This window comes from Suricata suricatta, chromosome 17 (assembly GCF_006229205.1).
Source record: "Suricata suricatta isolate VVHF042 chromosome 17, meerkat_22Aug2017_6uvM2_HiC, whole genome shotgun sequence".
Taxonomy (NCBI): domain Eukaryota; kingdom Metazoa; phylum Chordata; class Mammalia; order Carnivora; family Herpestidae; genus Suricata; species Suricata suricatta.
The window spans coordinates 16,466,146-16,489,638 of record NC_043716.1 but is presented as its reverse complement, the minus strand read 5'-3'; the positions used below and the strand labels follow the sequence as shown (position 1 = coordinate 16,489,638).

Here is a 23,493-nt window from a genome sequence, read left to right as displayed (position 1 = left end):
TGTTAGTCCTAGTCTGGGGAGGAGTGGGGGCACAGCATGCCAAGCTTCTAGCCTAGGAAGCCACTTGGACCCCGTGGGGGGTGGGGTAGGGTCAGGGAGGCAAGGCAGGCACCAACTTGAGCTATCTTTTTTTTTTTTTAAAGGATCCCAAGCAAGCTCAGCACTGTCAGCTCAGAGCCCAACATGGGGCTCACACCCATGAACTGGGAGATCATGACATGAGCTGAAATCAAGAATCCAATGCTTAATCAGTTGAGCTACCCAGGCAGTCCCCAACTTGAGTTTTTAAATTATCCAATGAAAGAGGAGGGGGGGAGAGAAAATTCTGGGGTTATTTCTTCTCACAGTCCTAACCACTTCAGCACCAGGAGGCCCTGTTCTCCCACATACCCTCTGGCCCCTGCCCCAAGCCCAGGTCACAGGTGCCTGAACTTCAGCTCAGGGCACATCTCAGCCCCCAACTCCACCTTAGTGAGAGGTGACAAGAAGCTGGAGGGAGGGTAGCCAGGCTGCAGGACAGGCACGACGCTCTGTGGCTACTTATAGGTTCTATTCAGGGGCTGACAGCACACCTCACAGCCTGCCTGTGAAGCCAAAACATCCCTGCCAACTCCTGTGTGCCAGGACGTGACTTCCCTGCTTCAGAGCAAGCCGGCAGGGCTGGGGCGCCTGCAGCCTCCTATTCTCCAAGTTCTGCAAAACCCAGGAAGAATGGAGCAGGGGACCCGGCAGGTTCCAGGACCTTAGGAGTTCCAGGAGATCATAGGCAGGGAGGGCCTCTAGGCTGTGCTTGACCCCCCATTTCCCCTCCCTTCCAGCTAGAGGAGCTTGCAACAGGTGGAAGCAGTGGTGACATTTCATTCCTCCCTCCACACCTCATGAGGCCTCAGAAGGGGAAGTTTGAAGAGAACTGTCCCTGGCCAAAGGACCAGCCACATAGGCATCACCTTCCGAGGTCCTCCCTCTGCCTCTCAGCCTCCCGTCCCACTCAGAAGGCATTTTGTGAACACTCAGGGCCTCAGATCCAAAGGGGGCCCATTATGCCCATTTGCCACCCAGGCATAAGGCTCCCTGAAGAATCCTGCTGTCAGAGGGGACTGCTGGCCAGGCCTGAAGAAGGTAGTGGTGGCAATGGTGACATAAAAACTACTGTTATTAGTGTCACTAGCCATGCTGCCATTTATGGAGCACCTATCCTGCCAGGGACTGGGCTCCAAGGAGCACTGTACCATTCCTGATCTTCACAGCCACCCTTCAAAGCTGGGATTATCATCCCTTGTTTGCAATTCCAAAATCCAAATGCCCCCTCCACAACCCCTCACCCACCCCAAACAAAAGACTTTTGTCTTAACTATTTTGGTAGCAAAACCTGTTTGTATACTATCCCCCTGCCATGTGAATGGACACAGATTTTGCCATGAAAATATTCACATTTGGTTACAGGTTGCTGCTCGTTACATATGACATTCTAAAATACAAAAATTACGAACTTGCAAAAATACTTCAGGCCCCAAGGACTTCAGAGGAGGAATCAGACCTGTCCCATCCCCACTTGGCAGATGAAGGGTCGGAGATGGCACCGTGCTGAGATCCCCCAGAGGGTAAGTGGCCGGGGATGTGAACATAGGTCACCCGACTTCAGAAATTCTCTTTCTACCCTAGCACTGATCTGCTACGGCTCCGAACCTTGCTTGGGAATGTGGAGCATCCGGCCAATACCACGAAGCCTGGGACCAGGCCCCAGTCCTACGCAGGAACATGAGGAGCAAGCTCGTTCGCAGGGCCAGGCCCAGGACAGAGGCCGCCACGGACTCTGGTACAAGGTTAAGGAAAAGCCATGCACCCCCACCACGGGCACAAGGCCGAACCCAGCTTCTCAGTCATGCGGGCGTGTTGAGGAGGCCTGCAGAAGCTGGCTGCAAGGGTGCCTGGCCTTCACACGAGGGTGGTGAGGGGCATGGGAGGTTAGTGACACACTCCAGTACCTCCTGCTTTGCATCAGGGGCTGGTGACTCGGACTGCAGCAATCCAGTCAGGTTCGCCTTCGGGCCAGCGGAGCCCGGGTCTGCCAGCTCTTCCGGTGGGGCCGGGGAGCACTGCTTCCCTGGGACTCCAGGTTTGGCCGAGGAACCTGGCTCCTGGATGGAGGGCTTCTCCCCCTTCCCAGGAGACTGCCTGCTTCGGGGCTTGTGGTCCTTTGCCCTGCCCCGAGACATCAGGCTCCGGAGACCCACAGAGAGCTCATCCTTGGCCGCCTCCTTCTTTGCTTCAGGCTTAGGTGGTGGAGGGGGAGGGGGAGGAGGTGGTGGCTTGGGACCAGGGGCCTTTTCTCCCCTCTTGCCTCGAGCCGGGTGCTCAGGGGATCTGAGCCCTCTGCTTGAAGACTCCTTGGTGCTCCCAGGCTCCTCGCCAGGCAGCACCTTGCTCACCACCTTCCTAACCGCGTTTGCCACTCTCTTTCGGGATAGGCCCTGGGCCTCCTCACTTGGGCCTTCTGCTGAGGCTGCCCCCAGGCCATTCATGGTGAGTGTGGGTGCAGGGCTCTTGGCTCCCTGGGAAGTCTCTGATGGTACAGGACTGGTGGGAGGCTGAGGACTCTTAGATGGACCACTGCTGTCCTTTGAGCTGCCCTCTAGCTGCAGTCACACAAATACAGGAAGACATTAGCATGGGCTCTTGTGTCCTGGCCCACCCCATGCAGAGGAAGTGAGAGGTGTGACCTCACACCTAGCCCTGGAACAGACCTTCTATTCATCCATGTAACAACACATGGCTCTGAGAGGCTACACCCGGAAGCCTTCATCCGATCTTCCAGATAGGGCAACTGCATCTAAAAGTTTGGCTTCTCTCTCAAGTAAAGCAGAAGCAGGTACTGCTGTCACCTGCTGTCTGTCCCCCAGCCTTAGCACATACCTGCGAGATGCCAGCACACAGTGCCCAGAGGCCCATGATGTGTCCCAGAATTACTAGCCGATGTCAGGGCAGCAACCAAGCCCCAGTCCAGGGGAGCCCACTCTCTTGCAGCCAAAACAACAGCAGGCATGGAGCACAGGGAGGCCAAACAACCAATTCCTACCATCAGTCCTGGGCCTCACTCTGGGGCTTCCTGCCTTTGTGGTCCCTGGGCCTTCTATCACTGTGCTTTCTGGGCAGTCAGACCCAGAACCTACCAATCCCTACAGAAACAGGGGGCAGGGGACAACTCCTAGCCCCCGGACATGCCAAGCTTTCTCCCTCCTGCTCCCCTGGTTTGGGGCCACTGCATACCCCTCACCCCCACTCTCAATCCAGTGCTGGCTGGGGAAACTTCCCCCTCAGCCTGCTTTCTGTCAGTCTCTAAGCTTTCCTCCTACAACCTTCCCAAGGGCTGGAGGCCTCCCAGCTCCTGGAGTATGTGTATGGAATAACAGGATGAAGAGGAGACAACTGGGGCCCACAAAGGGTTAAGCACTAAAGTGACCACAGATCCACTCTGGCCTGGAGCTGGGGCCCTGCTCAGCCAGCCTCCCAGTCTCTGAGCACCCAGCTGGAGTGTGCTGGCACACTTTGCCTGATGTGCCCACCCTTCCCTCAGCACTGGTGGGAACTATCTGTGGTCCCAAGGGACAGCCACTGGGAAAGCCAGCTACATGGTCTGGGGGAGCAACATCATCCGGGGGCTCCTTGCAATGCCCTGCCACTAATGGGCTCCATCTGAGTCCCCGTTCCCCAAAACAATGACCTTGGTTCCAGGGTGTACCTGGGCCCTGGCCTCTACAAGTCTGGCTGCCATCTCTGCTTGGATGTAGTAAGATGCTCAGAGCTGGCGGACCTCTGGCTGCCACCTGGAGAGGCTGCTCCATGTCCTGAAGTCAGCCGAGCCAAGCAGCCTCAGTCCGGGCTGCAGCTGCAGGGTGGCCCTGATGCAGGGGTTGGGAGAGGAGGGCCTCAACCTCTTGGACCAAGAGTGCTCCATGGCATGCCAGGGCACTGAGGAGCTGGCTAGTGGCCTGGGCTGCCAGCTCCTGCTCCCTTCCCCTCCCTCCTCTGGCTCTCCTCCCATCCCCCCAGCTGAAGATGGTGACAACGATGATGGTAATTGCTAACACACAGTGTTTACTGTGTGCCAGGAAGTCTTCTAAGCGCTTCATGTGTAATTTTCTGGAGTACCTGGATACTCTGGGGCCCTTTCCCAACATATCTTGAACACACCCCTTTGAAATCACTGGCTAACCTGGCAGGATTCATTACACATCAGGTGGAAGCCACCGTGTCTGGCTAATCGAACCTCCAACCAAGAAAGTAGGAGAGCTGGGACAGGCACCATCTGGGATACTGAAGCATGGACTGCTTTGTGACCCAGCTCTGCCCCCTGCCCCCGCACTCCTGCGCCCTGTGCCAACAGCAGCCCTCTCCTAACTACACATCTCTAAACCCGGCTATTCTGGAACTGTGTCCCCTGCCTTGCCTGAAAAGAGTCCAGCTTTACTCAAGGTCTCTATCTCGAGGTAGAGTGACCTGGGGGAGAAGCTGGGGGCACCGGGCAGCTGGAACCTGCCTCCGGGTCACCCGCACCAAGCAGCTGACGGGGACTTGGGAAGAGACAGAACAGCTGCAGTGAAATCCCTCCCTGTGCCGGTCTTGTGTCACACAGAGCAGGACGAAGAGTCCCAACAGCTGAGCTCTCCTCTGGTTCTCCCCCATCTAAGAGTTTGCCTGCCTAGGCCTCTCAGCCCCGGAGGGTTCCAAAAGCCAGAACTAAAGATAAGGAACTAAAGAGAGGGGACGTTTCCAAAGTGCCTCAGTGTTCCCATCTCCTTCACCCCTGAGGTTGGCATGACACATGCTGCACTTTCTGCCTCCTTGGTGGCATTCCCTTTGGCCACCCCAGAGATGAAGGGGCACCTGTCATGCCTCCTGCTCCATGGAACCGCCTCACGGATGAGGTAGGGCCAGCAGGGACAACCATCCCGGCACACACACAGGGTGGGGGTGGGGGGCTCAGAGGAACACTTACAGCCCCTTCCTCCTTGCCAGGAGGGCCAGGCTTCAGCAGAGTTTTGTCCTCCTCTTTAACCTGAGGGAGCAGACAAAGAAGTCACTGGCAGGTCAGGGCAGGAAACAGCATTAAAAGCACAGGAGGAAAACCCCCAAGGGGCCCTCTCTCCTGAGCAGGCAGAGGTCCTGTGCCTTCGGGAGTACCGAGGTGAGGGACATGAGCAACGGATACCCTGTGTTGGAGTCAAAACTGTTCAGTGACAACTTCAAGAATGAATGGTCTCCATGGGATCAAGTACCTTGCCCTTCGTCACCAGTCACATGGCCCACTTGGGCTGTCTGAAGAGTGCCATCAGCCTTGCTTACAGGGTAGACAGAAAGGTCCAGCTAACTCAACTCATGCTCAACTGCAAGAGTCATTCCCAGCGCAGACGAGCAGCAGTCTGAATAAGAGGCTCCTGACCTAGTGACTAAGGAGGGAATAACCCCAGTGTGGAGGCCCTACTGGGCCAACGTTGGTAGAATGGGCGGCCCCTACCAGGCTGGCTCCAACTTGCTTCTAGATCCCTGTGACTGCCCCCAGCCCAGAGCCTGAATGCCTTCCCAGCCACACAGCTGAGCTTTGGCTGGGCGTGGGAAATGGAGCAGAGGCAGGGACTCAGGAGGCCAGATATTTTGCCAACTACATACCCACAAAACAGCTAACCATGCAGCTGAGGGAGGGAACCCTAAGGTTAGGAGCAGAGTCTGGAGAATAGACAGATGCCTGAGCTCTGTCTTTGGCCAGGGGGGTGTGCTCAGCCCCAGAGCTAGCTGGCCTCAGTCAGAGGGCGGAAGCAGAGTTGGGGAAAAGGCAGCCGCCATAATGTATCTGGAAAAAGAACAGGCAACATGGATGCTCTGATGGTTCCTTCAGTTCTGAGACGGGCTCAGAACAGACCTAGGGGGCCAGGCCTCCATCTGAACGAGCCCTCTCCCCACTGCTCATTAGTGTCCTTCCCTCCAAAAGCTCAGACGCTCCCTCGTGGACTCCATTTCTCTTCTTTTCCCAGTTACTTAGGACTATGGGAAAAAGGCAGGTCTGTGAGAGGACCTACTGGTCTTCAACATGCCTTTCCTTCTGGCCACAGTGGGGTAAGAGGATGGAAGGAGTCCTCGATTCCTAATGGAAAAGATCCTTAGAAACACATCCAGAATCATCGTAATTATCCCCCTAGGGGGACTCATTTGTAACCAGGGTCCTTGGCTACTTTTAAGCTCTAATTAGCAAAGCCTAGGGCACTGACCAGAGAGATGGCGCTGAAGTTTTAAAGCTGCATCTTGTCTACTGAGCTATTTTCAATGGGCTGAAGCTTCAAAGTTAGTTCACACTGCTACCATCAGAGGGAAAATAGCAATTATTCATCAGAGTGGGCTCTCCTACTTTAGAAATTGGGACTGGAGCAGATAAGGGGAAGGGAGGGGCCGGTGGAGAGGGAATGAGGAGGAGTGGAAGAGACTAGGTCTGCACCTGCTGCCCCCCACCGATGCCTATCACTCACACCACACCCCACCCCCAAGGATCACACCATGCATTAGCTCCTGGGCACACAGGTTAGAGGAACAGCAAGTGTCCACAAACCACACAGACAAGCTCATTACTGCACACAGTGCTATTAGCTTGGGCTCAGGGATGGCCCAGATTCCAAGTCCACTCCAAGTCCTTCACCGGCTCCAATGCTGTCCTCCCTCCAGTGATGTGATCTTAGGACCCCAAGTGTCCTGCCCAAGTGGTGAGGCACTGGGGGAAACACTGGCCGCCCCCGAAAGGTATGGGACACTAGTCCCAGCTCTGAGCTCAGCTCTGGATTTAGCCTGAGGCTGACTCACCGCCACCCTCTGCACCCCCCCCACCCCTCCCTACCAAGGGCTCTGTCTGTTATAGGTCATTGCCCAGCTGGGGACTGCACACAGCACAAAGGCACGCCCAGGTCGGCAGCCTGAATCACCCTCTGGAACCTAGGCAGCCAACAGGCCTGACTCTCAACTCTTGGCTTCTTCCCTTCTACCCACCACAGTCCCCAGACATGGAAGACCCAGTTCCAGAAGCCTCTGAGCCAAAACCATCCCCAGTGGCCCCCCACAGCAGCCCATGTTCCCAGGGGTGAGTCAGAGCAGCAGGGGAGGGGGTCAGATGGGAAGGGTATGGAGGGGTTAACTTGGAGGGGCACCAGTGGGACAAAAAGGCAGCTCAGCTTACCAGAGGTGGAGCTCAGAGAAGGAGCATGACTCAGCGCAGAAGCCCATCTAGAGAGCAGACTGATTCTCCCCAGTCCCCAGACACACACTCATGCCCCAGTCCATCTCTTGCTCCCAAAGCTCCCTTGCCCACGAGCCAGACTCCTGCCTGCACACACCATGCCAAGCACATAGGAAAAGCATAAGGGTTTTGAGACCCAACTTTCCTTTTGCTCCCAGAAGGCGAACCTTGATGAAAAGGCCATGGCGCCGAAGGTAGCCTGCGCCCTGGGTCAGAGAAGACACGGGCAGTGTGGGCTGGGTCTCTCAGGAAATCGGACTCTTCCTAAAGGCCACGACCTGCCAGGACAAACACTATGGACAACAGGGGACAGAGGAGAGGAAATGGAGGGGGGAAAGATTACAAAGCTCAAAAGATCAGAGGAGGAGTAGGGAGTAAGACTTCGGGGGAAAGAGCCGGCAAGGTGGCTTATAGAACATAGAACTTCCCGCCCTTGGGAGCTGTGTCCTTGAACCAGCCACCTCTACCTCTTTGGGGCTCTCTGTAGCATTAGGGGATAGACCAGTCTAGATAATGGCTAATGTCCTTTCCAGGTCTGCACCCTAGGAGTCTGGGTAAAGAGAGACACTCAAGCCCCTTAACTCAGGGAACCCTTACAGGCCTGTGAAGGCATTAACAAAGCTTCCCCAGGACTGCAGCGACTTGGCTCTCTACCTGCAACACGCCCTCACCTGTGTGGAGGAAGGGGCCCTGGAGAATTGTCAAGCCACTTCATCCATGGGTGAGAAATCAGGACTGGTCCTCTTGGAAATCAACAGGCAGAATCTGCCTCAGCCCAGAGAGACGCTTTGTCCAAAGAATCTGTTCAGTTCAGTGGAGTTTAAGAACTGGTTCAGTCTTATTACTGCTTATCATGAATTAACATGAAAAATTGGAGAATTTTTTGTTTTCAGTAAATGATTTTTATTTATTTTCTCTATTATTTTTATTTTAAGTTTCTTTATTTTGAGAGAGAGACAGAGACAGAGAGAGGGAGAATGTGAGCAGGGGAGGGAGGGGCAGAGAGAGAGGGAGAGGGAGAATCCCAAGGAGGCTCCTCACTGTCAGCACAGAGCCGGAAGCAAGTCTCCGTCCCACAAACTGTGAGATCATGACCTGAGCACCATGAAGAGTGGGATGCCCCACAATTAATTATTTTTATTAACTTGCTTTGTTGACTTGTTTCTTTTACTATCCAGTTCATATGCTAGACTCTAAGTTTGCTTAATTATTTAACTCATTTGTTCTTTGCTCTCTTGCTCAAGTTTTCCTGTGTGTGCTGGGAGGGGTCCCTGCACCCCTGTGAATGGCTGTGAGGACACCAGGCCATTCACACCTGGCTCTGCTCCTCTGCACCAGCTCCTCCTTAGGAATATCACTCTGGGCGCAAAGAGGGGGTTCTCCCCAGAGGAGGTCCTCTCCGTGGGTTTTGTGAGGCGCCGCCTGAACATCTCCCCTCTCTTCCTTATCACTGGATTTTAAAGATTTTAAAGATTTGCTTCGAATCCGAAATAAGCTGTCTTTAGCCAATACAGAATACGTAAAGAACTCAGCCCCAAAGACAAAGGCAATGACTCCACAATGGTCGCTGCCAGGGCTGGGAACAAACCCTGACCTGCTCCGTCGAGGGACTTCAGCTGTTTCTGACAATGTCACTAATTACCAAATACGGAACCCCTATCCTAACAAAATGGGTACTGTAAAAGCATTTAATGCATTAAAAAAATGTTTATTTATTTTTGAGAGAGAGCGCAAGTGTGGGAGGCACAGGGAAAGAGAGGGAGACAGAGGATTCTAAGCAGGGTCTGCCTATCAGCAGAAAGGCCAACACGGGGCCTGAACCCACCAACCATGAGATCATGACCTGACCCAAAAGTTGGATGGTCAACCGAGTGAGCCACCCAGGCGCCCCTTTAACACATATTATTTTTATTTGTTTATTTATTTTATTTTAAAGTGTATTTATTTTATTTTGAGAGAGAGAGGGAGAGAGCACACAGGAAGAGCAGAGCGAGAGGGAAAGAGAGAATACCAAGCAGGTTCCACGCTGTCAGCATAGAGCTCGATGTGGGGCTTGAACCCATGAACCATGAGCTCATGACCCGAGCCAAAACCAAGAGTCAGACACTTAACCGACTGAGCCACTCAGCCACCCAAATGTATTTTTAAATATAAATCTTACAACAGCCTCATGACATAGGAATTATTGTTATTCTCATTTTCCTGATGAGGAAGGAGACTCAGAATGAGATGAAGCCACAATGCTATTAAGTGGTAGAGCTGGGATTTGAACCGAAGTCGCTCTGAGTGCAAAGCCCATGCTGCCCCAAGAGGCCCACTTTTCCCCCTGGTTTGGGCTCCAAGGGGCTGAGTCGTCCTGGTTAACGACTGTGTCAGGGTCAGTGTTCAGGAGGTCTGGATCAAGCTAGAGCATCGATCGACAGGGAGGCATTCATAGTGCCCTGTGTGCCCAGAGTTTCTAGACTTGCAAAGGGAGACCCCGGCCACGATCCTGTGCCTCTGAGGCTCTGACCACTGCCCTGACCACTCTCGCTGGCACTTCTAGCTTCTTCTCTTGAGGGAAGGGAGGCGAGACCAATGCTCACGGAATACTTGCTGTGAGCCAGGCACAGTTGCAGTCGCTTCCCACGGTCTCCTTATTTAATCCTCTCAACAACCCACTTTCTAGATAAGGAAATCGAGAGGGTAAGTACCTCGCTGAAGGCCCCAAAGCTAGTAAGTGGCGGCCCTGGGATTCGCAAGTAGGATGTGAGCTGTTTGTGTGTCTATAACGTTCCCGGGACTGTGGTTTGCTCACAGGCAGGACTCTATTTTACCCATCATACTGTGGGCGCTTAACAAATAAATGTTGGCTGCACGGCAGTGTCGCAGTTGGGGTTTCTTTGGCAAACTTCTTATTCCCATCTGGTCTCTTCCCTCAACTGTAAACTACGGAGAATAGCACTGGCCAATCCTGATTCCCAGGGATGAGAGGAAAACAAGGGATGCAGAATCTCTAAACTGAGCAACGATAAATTGATCGTATGTCCTCAATGCCGTGGGGTGGAAGGGGAGGGCAGGGGCACCCTGAAACTGCTTAGTAGATCTTTGGCAAGTGACAATAGCCATAAAATGCATCTTCCTCTGGCCTTGGCCATCCCATCTTAAGGAAGGTATAAGCAATGAGCTGATTTAACATTTATATATATATATATTTTTTTTTTTTGAGAGACTGAGAGAGACAGATATGAGCAGGGGAGGGTCAGAGAGAGGGAAACACAGAATCAAAAGCAGGCTCCAGTCTCTGAGCTGTCAGCACAGAGCCTGATGCAGGGCTCAAACCCAAGAACTGTGACATTATGACCTGAGCTGAAGCCAGACGCTTAACCAACTGAGCCACCCAGGCACCCTGTCAATGAGCTGATTTAAAGAAAGGAAGAGAAAAAAAAAAACTCCACAAAACCTTGCAGAGACTTTTAAAGAAGCCCTCTATGTACTAGCTCCCACCTGGCAACACCTCAAATGCCTCGAGTTAGGGAAGGGTTAGCTCAACCATGGTACTTTGGTACAATGTGCCATTATGTTGCCACTTAAACTGACAAATATATGACCAATGTGTCCACAGGGAAAACTCCACCTAAAATAATATCAATCAAAGAAACTAGAACCTAAATGGTATGCAAACAGGGATCATCAGAATCTTGTAAATTAGACACAATGGAGACATTTGGTATTTATTTTGTTATGTGTTTGTTACTTACTGTTTATTTCTATTGTAAAGATGGCTAAATAGCCAATAAAAAAGAAAAAGCACAGGAGATAATAGCTGAAAGCATTTGTTCTCAAAGAGGAGAAATCCAAGAAATGTGCGGAGGGACCCATCTCTGCTCAGCCTGGGAAGGCTTCCAACACACAGGGGGCTGGACCAGTTGCGTTTTACCCTCTGCATGGACCCACGAAGGCCATCAGCCCTTAACTTACCATCCTCCATGCCCCTCACAGGGAGGAGAGGGGGCACACCAGGCGAATCTTCCCACCACCCCCCTCTCAGGCTCCCCACAGGCATGTAATACCCAGCCTGGGAAAACACATCGAGGCCCAAGTGTCCATGCAGATCTCCCCACACTGGGAGCCCCCAAGGACAGTGGGAAGAGAAAGAGGAGATCCTGCTGTCTATGACCCAGGGAACTTGCACGTTTGGAGAAGAAAGAGGTATGGCATCCTCCTCTGTCTCCTTTCCCACTCTGAGGAGCAGAGAGCAGCTCTCCCTCCCAGTCCACTCTAGCACCTACTTATCTAAGGACCAGGGGGAGGATGAGGGCATGGGGAGGAAAGAACAGTAGTAAGAGTAATGACAGTTAACCTTCACTGAGCATGTACTAAGTGCCAGGTACCGTGCTGAATCCTTTGCGTGCATTATCTCATTTAATCCCCACAGTATTCCTCTGAAGTAGAGGGTAGTATGATTCCTCCTTTACAAATGAGCCAAAGGAACCTCAGAAATGATGCAGCCAAGGTCTCACAGCAGCAAGTAACAAATCAAAACTCACACCTAGGTTCATCCTCTTGGCAAGAACCTCCCAGGCTCACTTTAAGGGATAGAAGCACGCCCTGCTCCCACCTCCCTTGGTTCACCTGCACTGTTGAGCTTCTGTGACATCATCTGCCAGAGTAGCAGCGGGGGTAGGAAGCCGGGGTTTCCAGAGATGACCTGCCCTGCCACCATAACCCAAATAAGCTTTGCACAGAGCCGCTTGAGAGGAGCGAGGCCCCTCTGGGGAGTGGCCTGAAGGCCATGCTGCCAGCCAGAGGAGCAGGGAGAGAAGAGCTTGGCAAGGATACCCTGGCCCCTTTGGTCCAGCCTCCAGTGAGAGCCCTTCCCCACCCCCAGGGCGGAACAGAAAGCAGCCGAGCGCCTGCAGTCACCGCCGGCCATCCGGGAGGAAGCAGGTGCACTGGAATGGCTTCCTGCTGCCACTGCAGTTGCAGAAGGGCCTGGGTTTCTTCCTCCAATGGCTGGACTTGCTGGAAGCCTCCCTTCCCTGGGGACACTTGTTGCCCCTCTGCAAGGCCTTTTGCCATCTGCTTTGCCATCGTCACACATGGCCCCAAATCTTCGACCTAGTGCTGGTGGCCTGTGGGCCCAGGGTGGGGTAGTATGGGGAGGAAGCTAGAGCAGGAAGCACGCACCTCTCAGGGTGAGGAGCCTTTCTGGCCCCACCCCCACTTACCCACACACCCCTAGGCATGGGTGCCAGTTGTGTGGCTGGGGCAGGGCAGTCCTCGGGCACAGAGAGATACAAATGCCCACGGGCATATCTCAGGCTCTGGGTACACCTCCGCACTGGGCCAGCCCACACACTGCCAACTGCTGACACGACCAAAAACCTGACCCTTGGTGGCTGGGAGGGGCAGCGTTGGGGGAACGGAATGACTGGGAGGCAGCTATGTCTGCCTCACTTGCTTTTTTAAGGAGCTTACTCTTCTGGAGTAATCTCTGCTTTAAAGAGACCAAGAGACAGTCAGGGTATCCCCGAGATGCCATCTGTGCCCCTTCCAAGTGTCCGATCCACAGAAATTCAGGAGGCCACGCTGACAACACGAGACAACTCCAAGCACCACCCCTCTCCAGTGCCTTTCTCTTGTCTACCAGGAGGAAGAAGGGTGGAGGGCTAAGCTGCCAACACAAATCAGGGAACAAGACTTCCAAAGGTCTGGAAGGTACTGGGGTTCCAGGCCTTGGAAGAAAATAGCGTTCCAAGGAATGAAGGCCTCCAGCACTAACGGTTTGAGGGGAAGGCGTGTCACAGCCTGTGGACAAACTGATGCAGTCCCAGGACATTGAGGTTTAGAAAATGGTGCCCCCTCCAAAACTCCCAAAGTCATGAGTCAGACCCAGGAGGGGCTTGCCTCTGTGGTGTTGTGAGGCTGCCTGGGCTGGATAATTCCCTCTCCACCAAGAAGCCCCAGAGAGGAGCCCCAAGGCAGCACCCCCCCCCCCAATGCCCCACCTCCTTCAGCCACATCTGGGGAAATAACAAAAAGGCTCCTCCTTTTGTAAATGAGGAACAGGCATGAGGATCCCAGGACGTTCCCGGGGTGGGGGGTCAGAGGGACACTCACCCGCATGGCCTGGCCTGGAGCAACCCGGAGCTAGGAGTCTCCTCTCTGATGCTGCTCGCTGGGTTAGCAGCTCAAAATAGCACCGGCTGCAGCCCCGCCCCTGTTCCCCTCCCTCTCCCTGGCCCCTCCCGTCCGGAGCTGCCCAACCCTGGCCGGTTGGTCTGTTGGTTGGTTGGAGGGACTGAGTGGCCTCTAGGACTGCAGGTACCAGGTATGAAATAGGGTGATACAGTGAGGGGAAGGGACAGAGGAGGCACTTAGAGTGAGGGCACAGGTGGAGGGCAGGCAATGTTGGAGGGTGAGGGGCAAGGGACAAGGCGGGTGGGACTTTCCTACTGACACACACCCGGGCTCCAGACAGCTGAGCTGATATGGCCCCTAAAAATAGCAGAGGAATTTGAGACCTGCAGCCCCCGGCCCCACAGGCCAGGAATGAGACAAGCACATTCACATTCACTCACACACACACACACACACACACACACACACACACACACTCACTCACTCACCATCATGCATGAACACTCAATCACAGCACAGTGTTCTTGAGAACACACAAATCATAGGCTCACCCCAGCCATCAAATTACTGCAGCAGAGGCCAAGAAAACCACTAACGTCACATCCAATCCAGTACACAGGGCTGGCTGCACACTGTTCCCAAACAGCAGCCACGGAGCCATAGTGTAGAGTCCCACAGGAGCAGAGACCCACGCCATCAGTCTGAGGCCCGCTGTTGCTGCCTGGCTGTAAATACACAGGGGATGGAGTGCAGAAATCCACTGCACTCTCTGTGTGCACACATCCCTCACCCCACCCAGTCCAAGACCGTGCAGGCACAGAGGAGGGTGTGGTGGGTGGGCCTTGGCCCTGCAGACAGAGGAAATCGTGGGTGCTGGCCAATGAGCAAGGTCTGCTGGTAAAAAGCCAGTGCTCCTAATGAAGAGAGACTCCAGCCCTGCTCTTTGGTTAGTACCACAGGATGCCCAGAGCAGGGCTGGGAACCTCCAAGAGGCTGAAAGGGGAGCTGGGGGCAGGTCGGAAGGAGCCAACGACAAGCCTTTTGAAGCTGTCAGCTCTGCAGAGAAAAGGAAGCTTGCCTTCTTTTTTTCTCTCCAAGAAAAAAAATGGGGGGGTGTGTGTGATGGGGGTCCTAGGAAGGCCTGGAACAGAGCTGCCACCTAACCAGTGTCCAACCAGAGAGGCTGGAGACCCCATGCCTGCCACCCCAGCCAGTCTCATGTGCCCAGTGGGTCCTGTAAACAGCATGATATTCTCTGTGAAAAGGCTAGGGAGCCCTGCCTGGGAGGACCGAAGCCCGCTCCGCCTCTTCCTTGTCACACACTGAACAAGCAGAGTCACACATGGTCATTAGGGTGTGGGGCCGGTCCCTCTGCTTTCTAGGGACTGCTGTGACTTCCCAGGGAGATCGTCTGGCCCTACTGGGGCATGTGCTGTGTCAGAGATCTTCAGATCCCCAGGGCTTTCTTGACATATGGGTGCCAACTGTGGCTGCAGACTGCAAACCGCTGTGGGGCTCCAACAATACTGATGCCTGAATCCCACCCTTTGCTCCTACTTTCTGATTTAATCGCCCGGGGGGGAAGCCTGGGCACCAATTTTAAAAGATCCCTCAAGTGATTCTTAGATGCAGCTGAGGCTGAGAACGGCTCAATTTGAAAACAACATAAGGTCTGGTGCAGAGGTGCCCCTCTGTTCAATCATGGAGTGCGTTCGGGCGCCTGGGTGGCTCAGGGGGTTGAGTGTCTGACTGCAGCTCAGGTCATGATCTCTCAGCTTATGAGTTTGAGTCCCACATCAGGCTTGCTGCTGTCAGCGCAGAGCCTGCTTCAGATCCTCTGTCCCCCTCTCTCTCTCTGCCCCTCCCCTGCTTGTGCTCTCTCTCAAAAATAAAATAAACATTAAAAGAAAATCACTGAGGGCATTAATGAATGAATGAACAACTTAGCTGTGTGACCACAGGCAGGTGACTTACAAGGCCCTCTGCAAAATGAAGGTTTTACATAGTCAGTTGGAGACTGGGGAAGTTTCAGTGAGTGAAAGGATTTGTTTCTCAGGGTGCCTTTGTGGCTCAGTTGGTTAATCATCCGACTTTGTTAGGCTCAGAGCATGATCTCACGGTTCGTGGGTTTGAGCCCCATGTTCCGGCTCTGTGCTGACAGCTCAGAACCTAGAGCCCGCTTTGGATTCTGTGTCTCCCTCTCTCTCTCTGCCTCTCCCCTGCTCACATTCTGTCTCTCTCTCAAAAATAAATAAAAATGCTTTTCAAAAAAGGGTTTCTTTCTCAAAGCATGGTCCCCAGACTGGTGGTATAAGCATCAGTGTCACCTAGGAACTTGCTAGATATGTAAGTTTTGGGGCCCCATCAAGACCGACTGAATCAGAAATTCTGGATATGTGGCCCGGCACCTAAATTCTAACCATCCCTCCAGGTGATTCTGAGAATCACTACTTTAAAGCAATTATTCATGGAGCGCCTGAGTGGCTCACTTGGCTAAGCATCTGACTTCAGCTCAGGTCATGATCTCACGGTTCGTGGGTTCAAGCCCCATGCCTGGTTCTGAGCTGACAGCTTAAAGCCTGGAGCCTGCTTCGGATTCTGTGTCTCCCTCTCTCTCTGCCCCTTCGTTACTCACATGCTGTGTCTGTCTCTCTCAAAAATAAATAAACATAATAATAATAATAATAATAAAAGCATAGCAGAATTATTTGTGGTGTACTGCGGTCAATGGTGAGACTTTCAGAGCCAGCCTGCCTGGTTCAATCTTGGCTTGTCCATCTGGTGAGCTACTCAGTTTAACCCTGTGCATTGATTTCTTCACCTGTACAAGGAGGGAAACTAACAGTACCTACCGTGCAGGGTTATTGTAGACACTAAGTGAAATTAGTGCTTGCAAAGCTCTAGGAACAGTGTCAGACACATAAGTCTTCAATAAACTTATTGGAAAAAAAGTTTGCAATAGTTTTAACTATTGTTCTTTATTTGTGATCATTTGCGGGGAGAAAAGAAAAACATCTCAAGCAAAATTTCCAGGTAACTGAAGACTATTTCCTTTAAGGGACAAAATGTTTTCTATTTTGAGTAGTTTCCTAAATTTGATGCTATTTATAATCATAAAAATACACATTTTATAGATTTTTAAGTGTAACACTCTGAACCCATCAAAGTCTGAGTGAGCTCCCTCTCTTGAACCCAATCCGTTTCCATCCTGTACGGAAGGGCACATCATCTCCACTGTGATGACTCCTGACTTCCCGGCTGGCCTCCTGTCTTACCAATGTCCCTGATCACTCTCCAAGGATGCCAGCCCCGTCCTGGGTATGGCAGTCAACCTGCGGCCTCGCTCCACGCCCATGCTAGAAAGGACAGATGCCCTTTGTGTATGTATATCTGCTTTTTAGTTCTTTTGTCTCTTACCCTGTCGGGCCATCAGTTGTCACTCTGCTTGTCAGCATGCCTGTCCCCAACAGTCTCATTTCCTTCTAATAAGCAGTTCCCGCCAAAGGCTAGAAAACCAGATAACAACGCTTGATACAACAGAGCCCAGCGCAGAGCCATCTGAATACTGGAGACCAGTCGCCTGTGAGGGAAGGTCCTGAGTTTTCACATGCATTCTGGAGGGCCTTCTAGGCCCACCTTCCATTCAGCAGCACTCTGGAAGATGACTTCTGGGTGACTGAAGTATCACTTTGCCCTCAGAGTCTTGTTCTGAATTATTAGAAACCACGTGTCGATCCACCCTTCTTTTCTGTTCGGATAACTAGATGCTGTCAGTTCTTTCTGTGAGCTGACTCATGTTACCGATGGAGATCACCTCAGAGCAGTGACAGGGCGGACCTCTTCAGAGGGTCACCTGAGGCCCTGGCAGCCCATTCAGCTTCACACACAGCCACAACCAGTCTCTCTGCTGCCCAAAGGTCAGAGTTGCCTCAGAGCTGGGCCCACTCCGCGTAAGCCTAACCTATGACTCCAGGGGGCCACATAGTTACTCCCACAGCCCACCCCAGACTCCGTGGCCTGTGGCCTGTCTCCTTCCCCTTTCTCCCCTGCTTCCCTCTCCCCAGCACCTTGCTCTCATTCTCTCAGGCAGATCTTCCCAGGGTCCCCAGAGTGTTTACTTGTAAATGCCTTTCTACCTTGCCCAACCCTCCCATCTGTCAAGGTCCATCTCGAGTCTCACCTCCTTTAAAAAGCCCTCCCCAGGCCCCAAGGCCTACATGGTGACACTGTGCAAAAAGCACACGCTTCTAGCCAGGCACACTCAAGGGTGCCGAATCCCAGCCTGGCCTCTTTTTCACTCTCTGACCAAAGGGAAAGTGAAACTCAGCTTCTTAGAGTTTCCACTTTTTTGCTTTATAATAGCATACCTCCCTTACAGGGTTGTTTTGAGAATTAAAAATAAAAATAGGGGCACCTGGGCAGCTCAGTCAGTTAAGTGTCCAACATCAGCTCAGGCCATGATCTCACGGTTCATGGGTTCGAGCCCCGTGTTGGACTCTGTGCTGACAACTCAGAGCCTGGAGCCTGCTTTGGATTCTGTGTCTCTTCTCTGTCTGCTCCTCCCCGACTCGTGATCTATTTCTCAAGAAATAAATACACATTTTAAAAAAAAATAGTAGGGAGGACTGGATGGCTCAATCGGTTAAGCATCTGATTTCAGCTCACATCATGATCTCATCATTCATGAGTTCAAGCCTCGCATCAGGTTCTCTGCTGTCAGCCAGGAGCCTGCTTTGGCTCCTCTGTCCCCACCCCTCTATGCCCCTCCCCCCCAAATAAACAAACATTAAAACAAAAAGTACATGTAAATTACATATCAATAGGCCTGGCAAATTATAGATAGTGATTTAATTATTTTCAAAACCACAGTACTGTCTATACCTAAATATCAACATGTAAATATGGTGGTTCTTCCATCTACCCTATGTGGAGCTCTGCTAGATATAATGCAACCTATGCAGATACTACAGGGGTTAGATTCTACAATCAGCCTGTAAGGCAAACATAGAAGACAGTCAAAATTACTCTTGAAGATCCCTTAAGTTGTTCACAAAGTATAGTACACATGGTTTTGTATATTCTGTGTATCTGCAGGAAAGCAAAGGGTATACAGTCACACACAGCCTATGACAAAAAGAAATACACCAAATCCAACATTTACATTTTAGATGACAGTCAGCACACAGCTGAGCTGTTGGTACAGAGCCTGACGTGGGGCTCGAACTTACGAATTGTGAGATCAGGCCCTGAGCTGAAGTTGGATGCTTAACCGACTAAGCCACCCAGGCGCCCCTGGAATTTACTGTGTATATGCCACAACTACACCATGTAATCTATTTGATGGTAATCTATCTGTGGTCATGGTTAAGTCTTCTCTCCTGGACAGCAGGAGCCATTTCCTACTTCTTTTTAGATCTCACCCCACTTGCCAGCACTAGGCACACAGTAGGTGTTCAATAAACATCCAATGGATTTAACTAACTGATCTGAAAGATACCGGATGAGATATACCCAGTGGAACATGATAGGGAATAAAGGGACATCCGGATAGAGTAACAACTTCAGCAACTCTGCTTTTTGTGTGGGGTGAGTGAAAGATCCTTGGCTCTGTTACTGGCACTGAGCCAGAAGCAGAGCAGAGGGACGGGGGTGGGAGGAGGAAGCAGGCTACCCAGGAGGCTCTGAGGAGTAAAGGGAGCCATGCAGGTATTCAACTAGCAGTCCCTGCATGTCTTATACCTCAAGGTGAACACTGTGGGGAATCACGACACCCGCTTCTTTTCCTGTCTCTTCACAGCTAAACTAGGAGCTTCCTGAGGCAGAGGTTGTATGTGTGTTGTGCATTGTTAGGTACCTCGCACCTACCTAGTGCTTGGTACATAGGTGAGCAAGTGATTGCAACAAGGGGAAGCAGGCATAATTCCTGACCTCAAACATACAGACCAGAAGAAGAGATAATAAACATGCCTAAATAATTATAATTCAATTTAGAATCTGCTCAACTCTCCAACAGGGGTGTAGATAATGTTCTAGGGAAATTCAGGGACAGAGATCTTTTCCTGTTGGGGAGTTGGGCAGACAGCTTGAGGGGAGATTGGGGCTGGGCTGTGAAAGATAGAAGGAAATCTGTAATGTGGAGGTGAGGGAGGAAGGGCATTCCAGGGTGAAGGAGGAGAATAATAGAAGCCAAGGAGTTGGGAAAACAGGAAGCATGGACAGTGAGTTTGGATGATGTGTAGGACACACGTAAACAATGAGAGACAAAGCTGGAAAGGTAGGTGAGGCCAGATCAAGAAGGCCTGTCTGTCATAGTAGACAGGCGTTTGTTCTTTTAGCTGTCCACTGCCCGTTCCTCGATCCTCTAAATACAGCACCTAATTTTCCCCCTGGGGACCTACCGCAGCATGTGACTGGAGTCTGGCTGATGAGTGTGTCATGTCCCCAGACTATAGGGATTGGTTCATGGAAGGTATGTGACCCAATCAGTATCAAGGACATATCATGAAAGTTTGGGATTATTGAAAGAGTCACGCTTCTTTTCCCACAAGACCTGAACCTGGTGCTGTGCCATTTTGTTACCACTTGTCTGAGGATCGAGCCTGTATGGAAGATGAACTGAGAGACAGAAAAGGCCTAGGTCCTGTTTAAGTTTCTAGGTAAGAATGAGCCTATAGCCAGTTCTACCCCCCAGTTGAGCAAATGCATTTCTTCTTTTTAAACCAGGTCAGGTGGGCTCTGTCACTTGCAACACAAATGGCTGTCCCTGACGACAAAAGTGAGGTAAGCAGCCCAAGTACAAAGCAGACACATACTGAGCACTAGCCATGAGTCAGGGACAGTGCTGCTTGTTTTTCCTCACAAAACCCTGGGAGGTAAGGGCTGCAAAAGAGGAACTGCAGGCTGGGAGACTGAGGTTAAATAACTGCCCACGGCCACACACACAGTGATTGGAAAGGCCGGGGTAGCCATTCTGACTTCAGAGCTGGCTTCTTCCACTCTGCCTTCTGCCTAGAGAACAGGGGGAGTCACAGCAGTTTTCTGGGGAGTGAAGGGGCATGATCAAACTGTTTTACAAATGCTAATCTAACAGAAGGACCCTGAGAAGCAAAGGAGGCTGAAAGCTGAAAGATCATTGGAAGTCAAGGTGATGGCCAGAAGAAAGACAGGGGGAGGAGTTGCCCTGTTCCAGCAGTGGATGCGGAAGAGAGGGTGATTGAGAAAGTGACTTGGTGGCTATGGGGGAGGGTGGGAAATGGGCCTGAAGTTGGGGGGGAGGGGTTGGGAAGATCTAAATCTCCAAGGTTTCAAGCTGTCAAGATTTCAAAAGAACAGTGCGAAGCCACTGTCCAAAACAGGAATGTCTGATTGAAGCTGATTTAGACAGAGATAGCTTGAAAAACACTGGGCCTGAGGTTCTATTTAACATCCTAAAATAATACTCCTCTGATCCTATTTGCCTCTCTAGTTTCTCTTTAAATCAAAACTCCTTTAAAAGAAAAAAAGTCTATAAATCCTATCTTCGTAAGTGAATACTTATCATATAATGCTTGTATTATTACTAGTTTGTAAGGTTTAAAATGTCATTAATAGAACTTATTTAGTCCCCTCAGTTAGGGGCCATGCAGCCTTTCGAGCACTCAGCACTTAGGGCTGGAGAAGGCCAGCCTGCTGGGGGAGGAGGGCGCACCATCACTCCAGGGACACCCCAGAGGGCAGCTTCAGAAGTTCCTCAGCACCAGTGCCTTCCTTCTCTTTATTTTTAGTGTGTCTGTGTGTAACAAATGTCTTTTCTTTTATGAAATAACAGTGTTAGTAGGTAGTGCCTGGTACTCTTTGAGGTACGAAATAATTTTTTGAAATTTTATTGGACATCAATGATGAGTATATCCCAAAGTGTTAGGGGACAGACCCCCTTTAAGAACAAGGAGGGCCACAGGGATGCAAGGAGCTCTGCGAAATAACCTGGAGTGGTAAAAAGTGCACACCCAGGGCTGAGCCCAGACACTGCTGCCCTCCAGGCAGTCGGCCTAGGTAGGCTAGCCGGAGCCAGCCTGCCGCCAAGCTGGGCCGCGCTTCCGCTTCCGGGACAAGCCCACCGGCAGACGCAGGGGCGGGGCCAGGCCCGTACAAGTGCACATGCGCACATGCATCTGGAGCTCCGGGACACACCCGCCCTGCAGCGCCTCCGGGAGCCCGGCAGAGGGCGACCTCCCCCTTCTCGCCAGCCCTTGCCACTGAAGCCGCGGGATTTCACCGCCAAGCAAGGCTGGCGTTCAGGCCACGCCCCCAAGAGGCGTCCCCCGGGAACTCAAGACGGAGGGGGCTGCCAAGGCAAGATGGCCTCTCACTTTATCCTGGAGGGATATGGCAAGAAGGGACAGTGATGAGCGCGGCGCCGCCCTTGTTTTAATTACCGCTTCATTCACCAAAACCCAAAACAGCCTCTGCACATTGTAGGTACTCAATAAATGCTTATTGCTGGAATAAAATGGGTGAATGGGTGAATACATGAATAAACAGAAGACTTGCAGGGAAGCTTTAAACCTGTGTGCTGGGGAGTGGTCTGGGACTAGCAGTCTAGGAAATTCCGGGGAGGCGGGGGCAGCTCCAGATCATTACCCTCACTATCACTTGGGCTTAGGGCTTTGCACTCCTCTAGGTCTTGTCTTAGAACACCCAAAAGTTCACTCAGAGCCTGGTGACACCACACCATCTAAAGGGCACAGAGCCCAAGTGGTGATATCTGGGCTTGTCCTCTCTGTTAAGACTAGGAGTCTGTCCCCTCAGATTCAGATCCTGGCGGCCTGCAGGGACCACTCCAGTAGGTCTGCTATTCCTGGAGCACTCTGGCTTCAGGGGATTTCCTCATGGTCCCTGGGGATTTCCAAACTGCCTCTGCTTTGGCAAGCTCCCACAAGGCCCAGAGCCAAGGGCCAACCTTGACGAAATCATCTACACCCCTCCCCAAAGTCCAACCAGACTTGGTTCACTTCTGAGTCTCCCAAATGTACCACATACACAATATACCCATCCCTCCCCACCCCCTCTGGCATACATGAGAGAATAAGCATAATGAACTATTGTTCTCTTTTTCACATAAATGACAAGTCTTCTCTATTTTCACAGAAGAAAAAAAGGAAAGCCAGTTTAAGGGTCAGCCACATGGATTTAAATAAAACGTCAGTAAGATCTTCCTGGGTGTGAGAGTTGGAAACCTATGGTGCTTATGCTCAAAGTCAGGGAGACTGCTTTCAACAAGCAACTGGCTCCTCCCAACACTAGACACTTAATACATGTTTGAGGATCTGTGTGTTCCCCTCTGGAGGCCTTTATTGAGCCTGTTTCTAGAATCCTTTAAAGTAAAAATAAAGTTCGAACTCCATCTCCATAGAGGTAGGAAGAAAGAAGCAAAAACTTCTACTTTTCCTACCAACCCCCCACCTCCACATGAACAGCCTTGGCCAAATCCACTGGGGCATGTGAGCACCTGTGCATTCAGAAAACTGGGCCGAAAACATGCTTGGCAAGGTGGGGGAGCACTGCCCCAGTTGTGGTGGCACACAGCCACCACCTGTTGGCCCTGGGGCATCAGGATTCCAGAGTTGGTGAAGTGTAGAAATTGCCAGAGTGGACAAGCCTTCCTTCCTGGGAGGAAGGGAAAATGCCAGCATCCCCAGCCTCACGGGGGGGGGGGGGGGGGGGGGGGGGGGGGGGGGTAACCATGAGAGGAGAGAAGCCTTCGGGAGCACGCCACCATTTCTTTCTGAGAGCTATCTGGAGCTACACTGTTCGGTGCGGTTGGCGTGAGCCATGTATGGCTACTTACATTTAAGTTAAATAGAAACAATAAAAAATTTTTAAGGTTCAGTTCCTTAGTCATGCCAGCCATGTTTCAAGTGCTCAAGAGCCACATATGGCTAATGTCTACCAAGTTGGAAAGCACAGACTATTGAACATTTCTGTGTTGGCAGAGCATCCTATTGGACAGGTCCCATCTAGAGAATCTCCTTTCTGCTTGTGGTGGTCGTCCTTGCCAAAGACCCCTTCAGGTGTTGCCCCTGACCACCTTCCCCTATCTCCCACTCCTGCCCCAG

General features: G+C 51.8%; 1 protein-coding gene across 12 annotated transcripts in view; it reads right to left on the bottom strand.

Annotated features, from left to right (window-relative positions):
• MYO18A (myosin XVIIIA) overlaps positions 1–23,493 on the bottom strand; it is an 83,370-nt gene that overhangs the window by 47,189 nt on the left and 12,688 nt on the right. Inside the window, exon 1 of one of the 12 annotated variants that reach the window (XM_029929278.1) lies at positions 13,951–13,968. The exons of the other annotated variants lie outside the window; for them this stretch is intronic. Within the exon in view, the coding sequence (XP_029785138.1) occupies positions 13,951–13,959 (9 nt within the window). The 5' untranslated portion in view covers positions 13,960–13,968. Of the gene's footprint in view, positions 1–13,950; positions 13,969–23,493 lie in introns of those variants that run through there. 12 annotated transcript variants of the gene reach the window in all.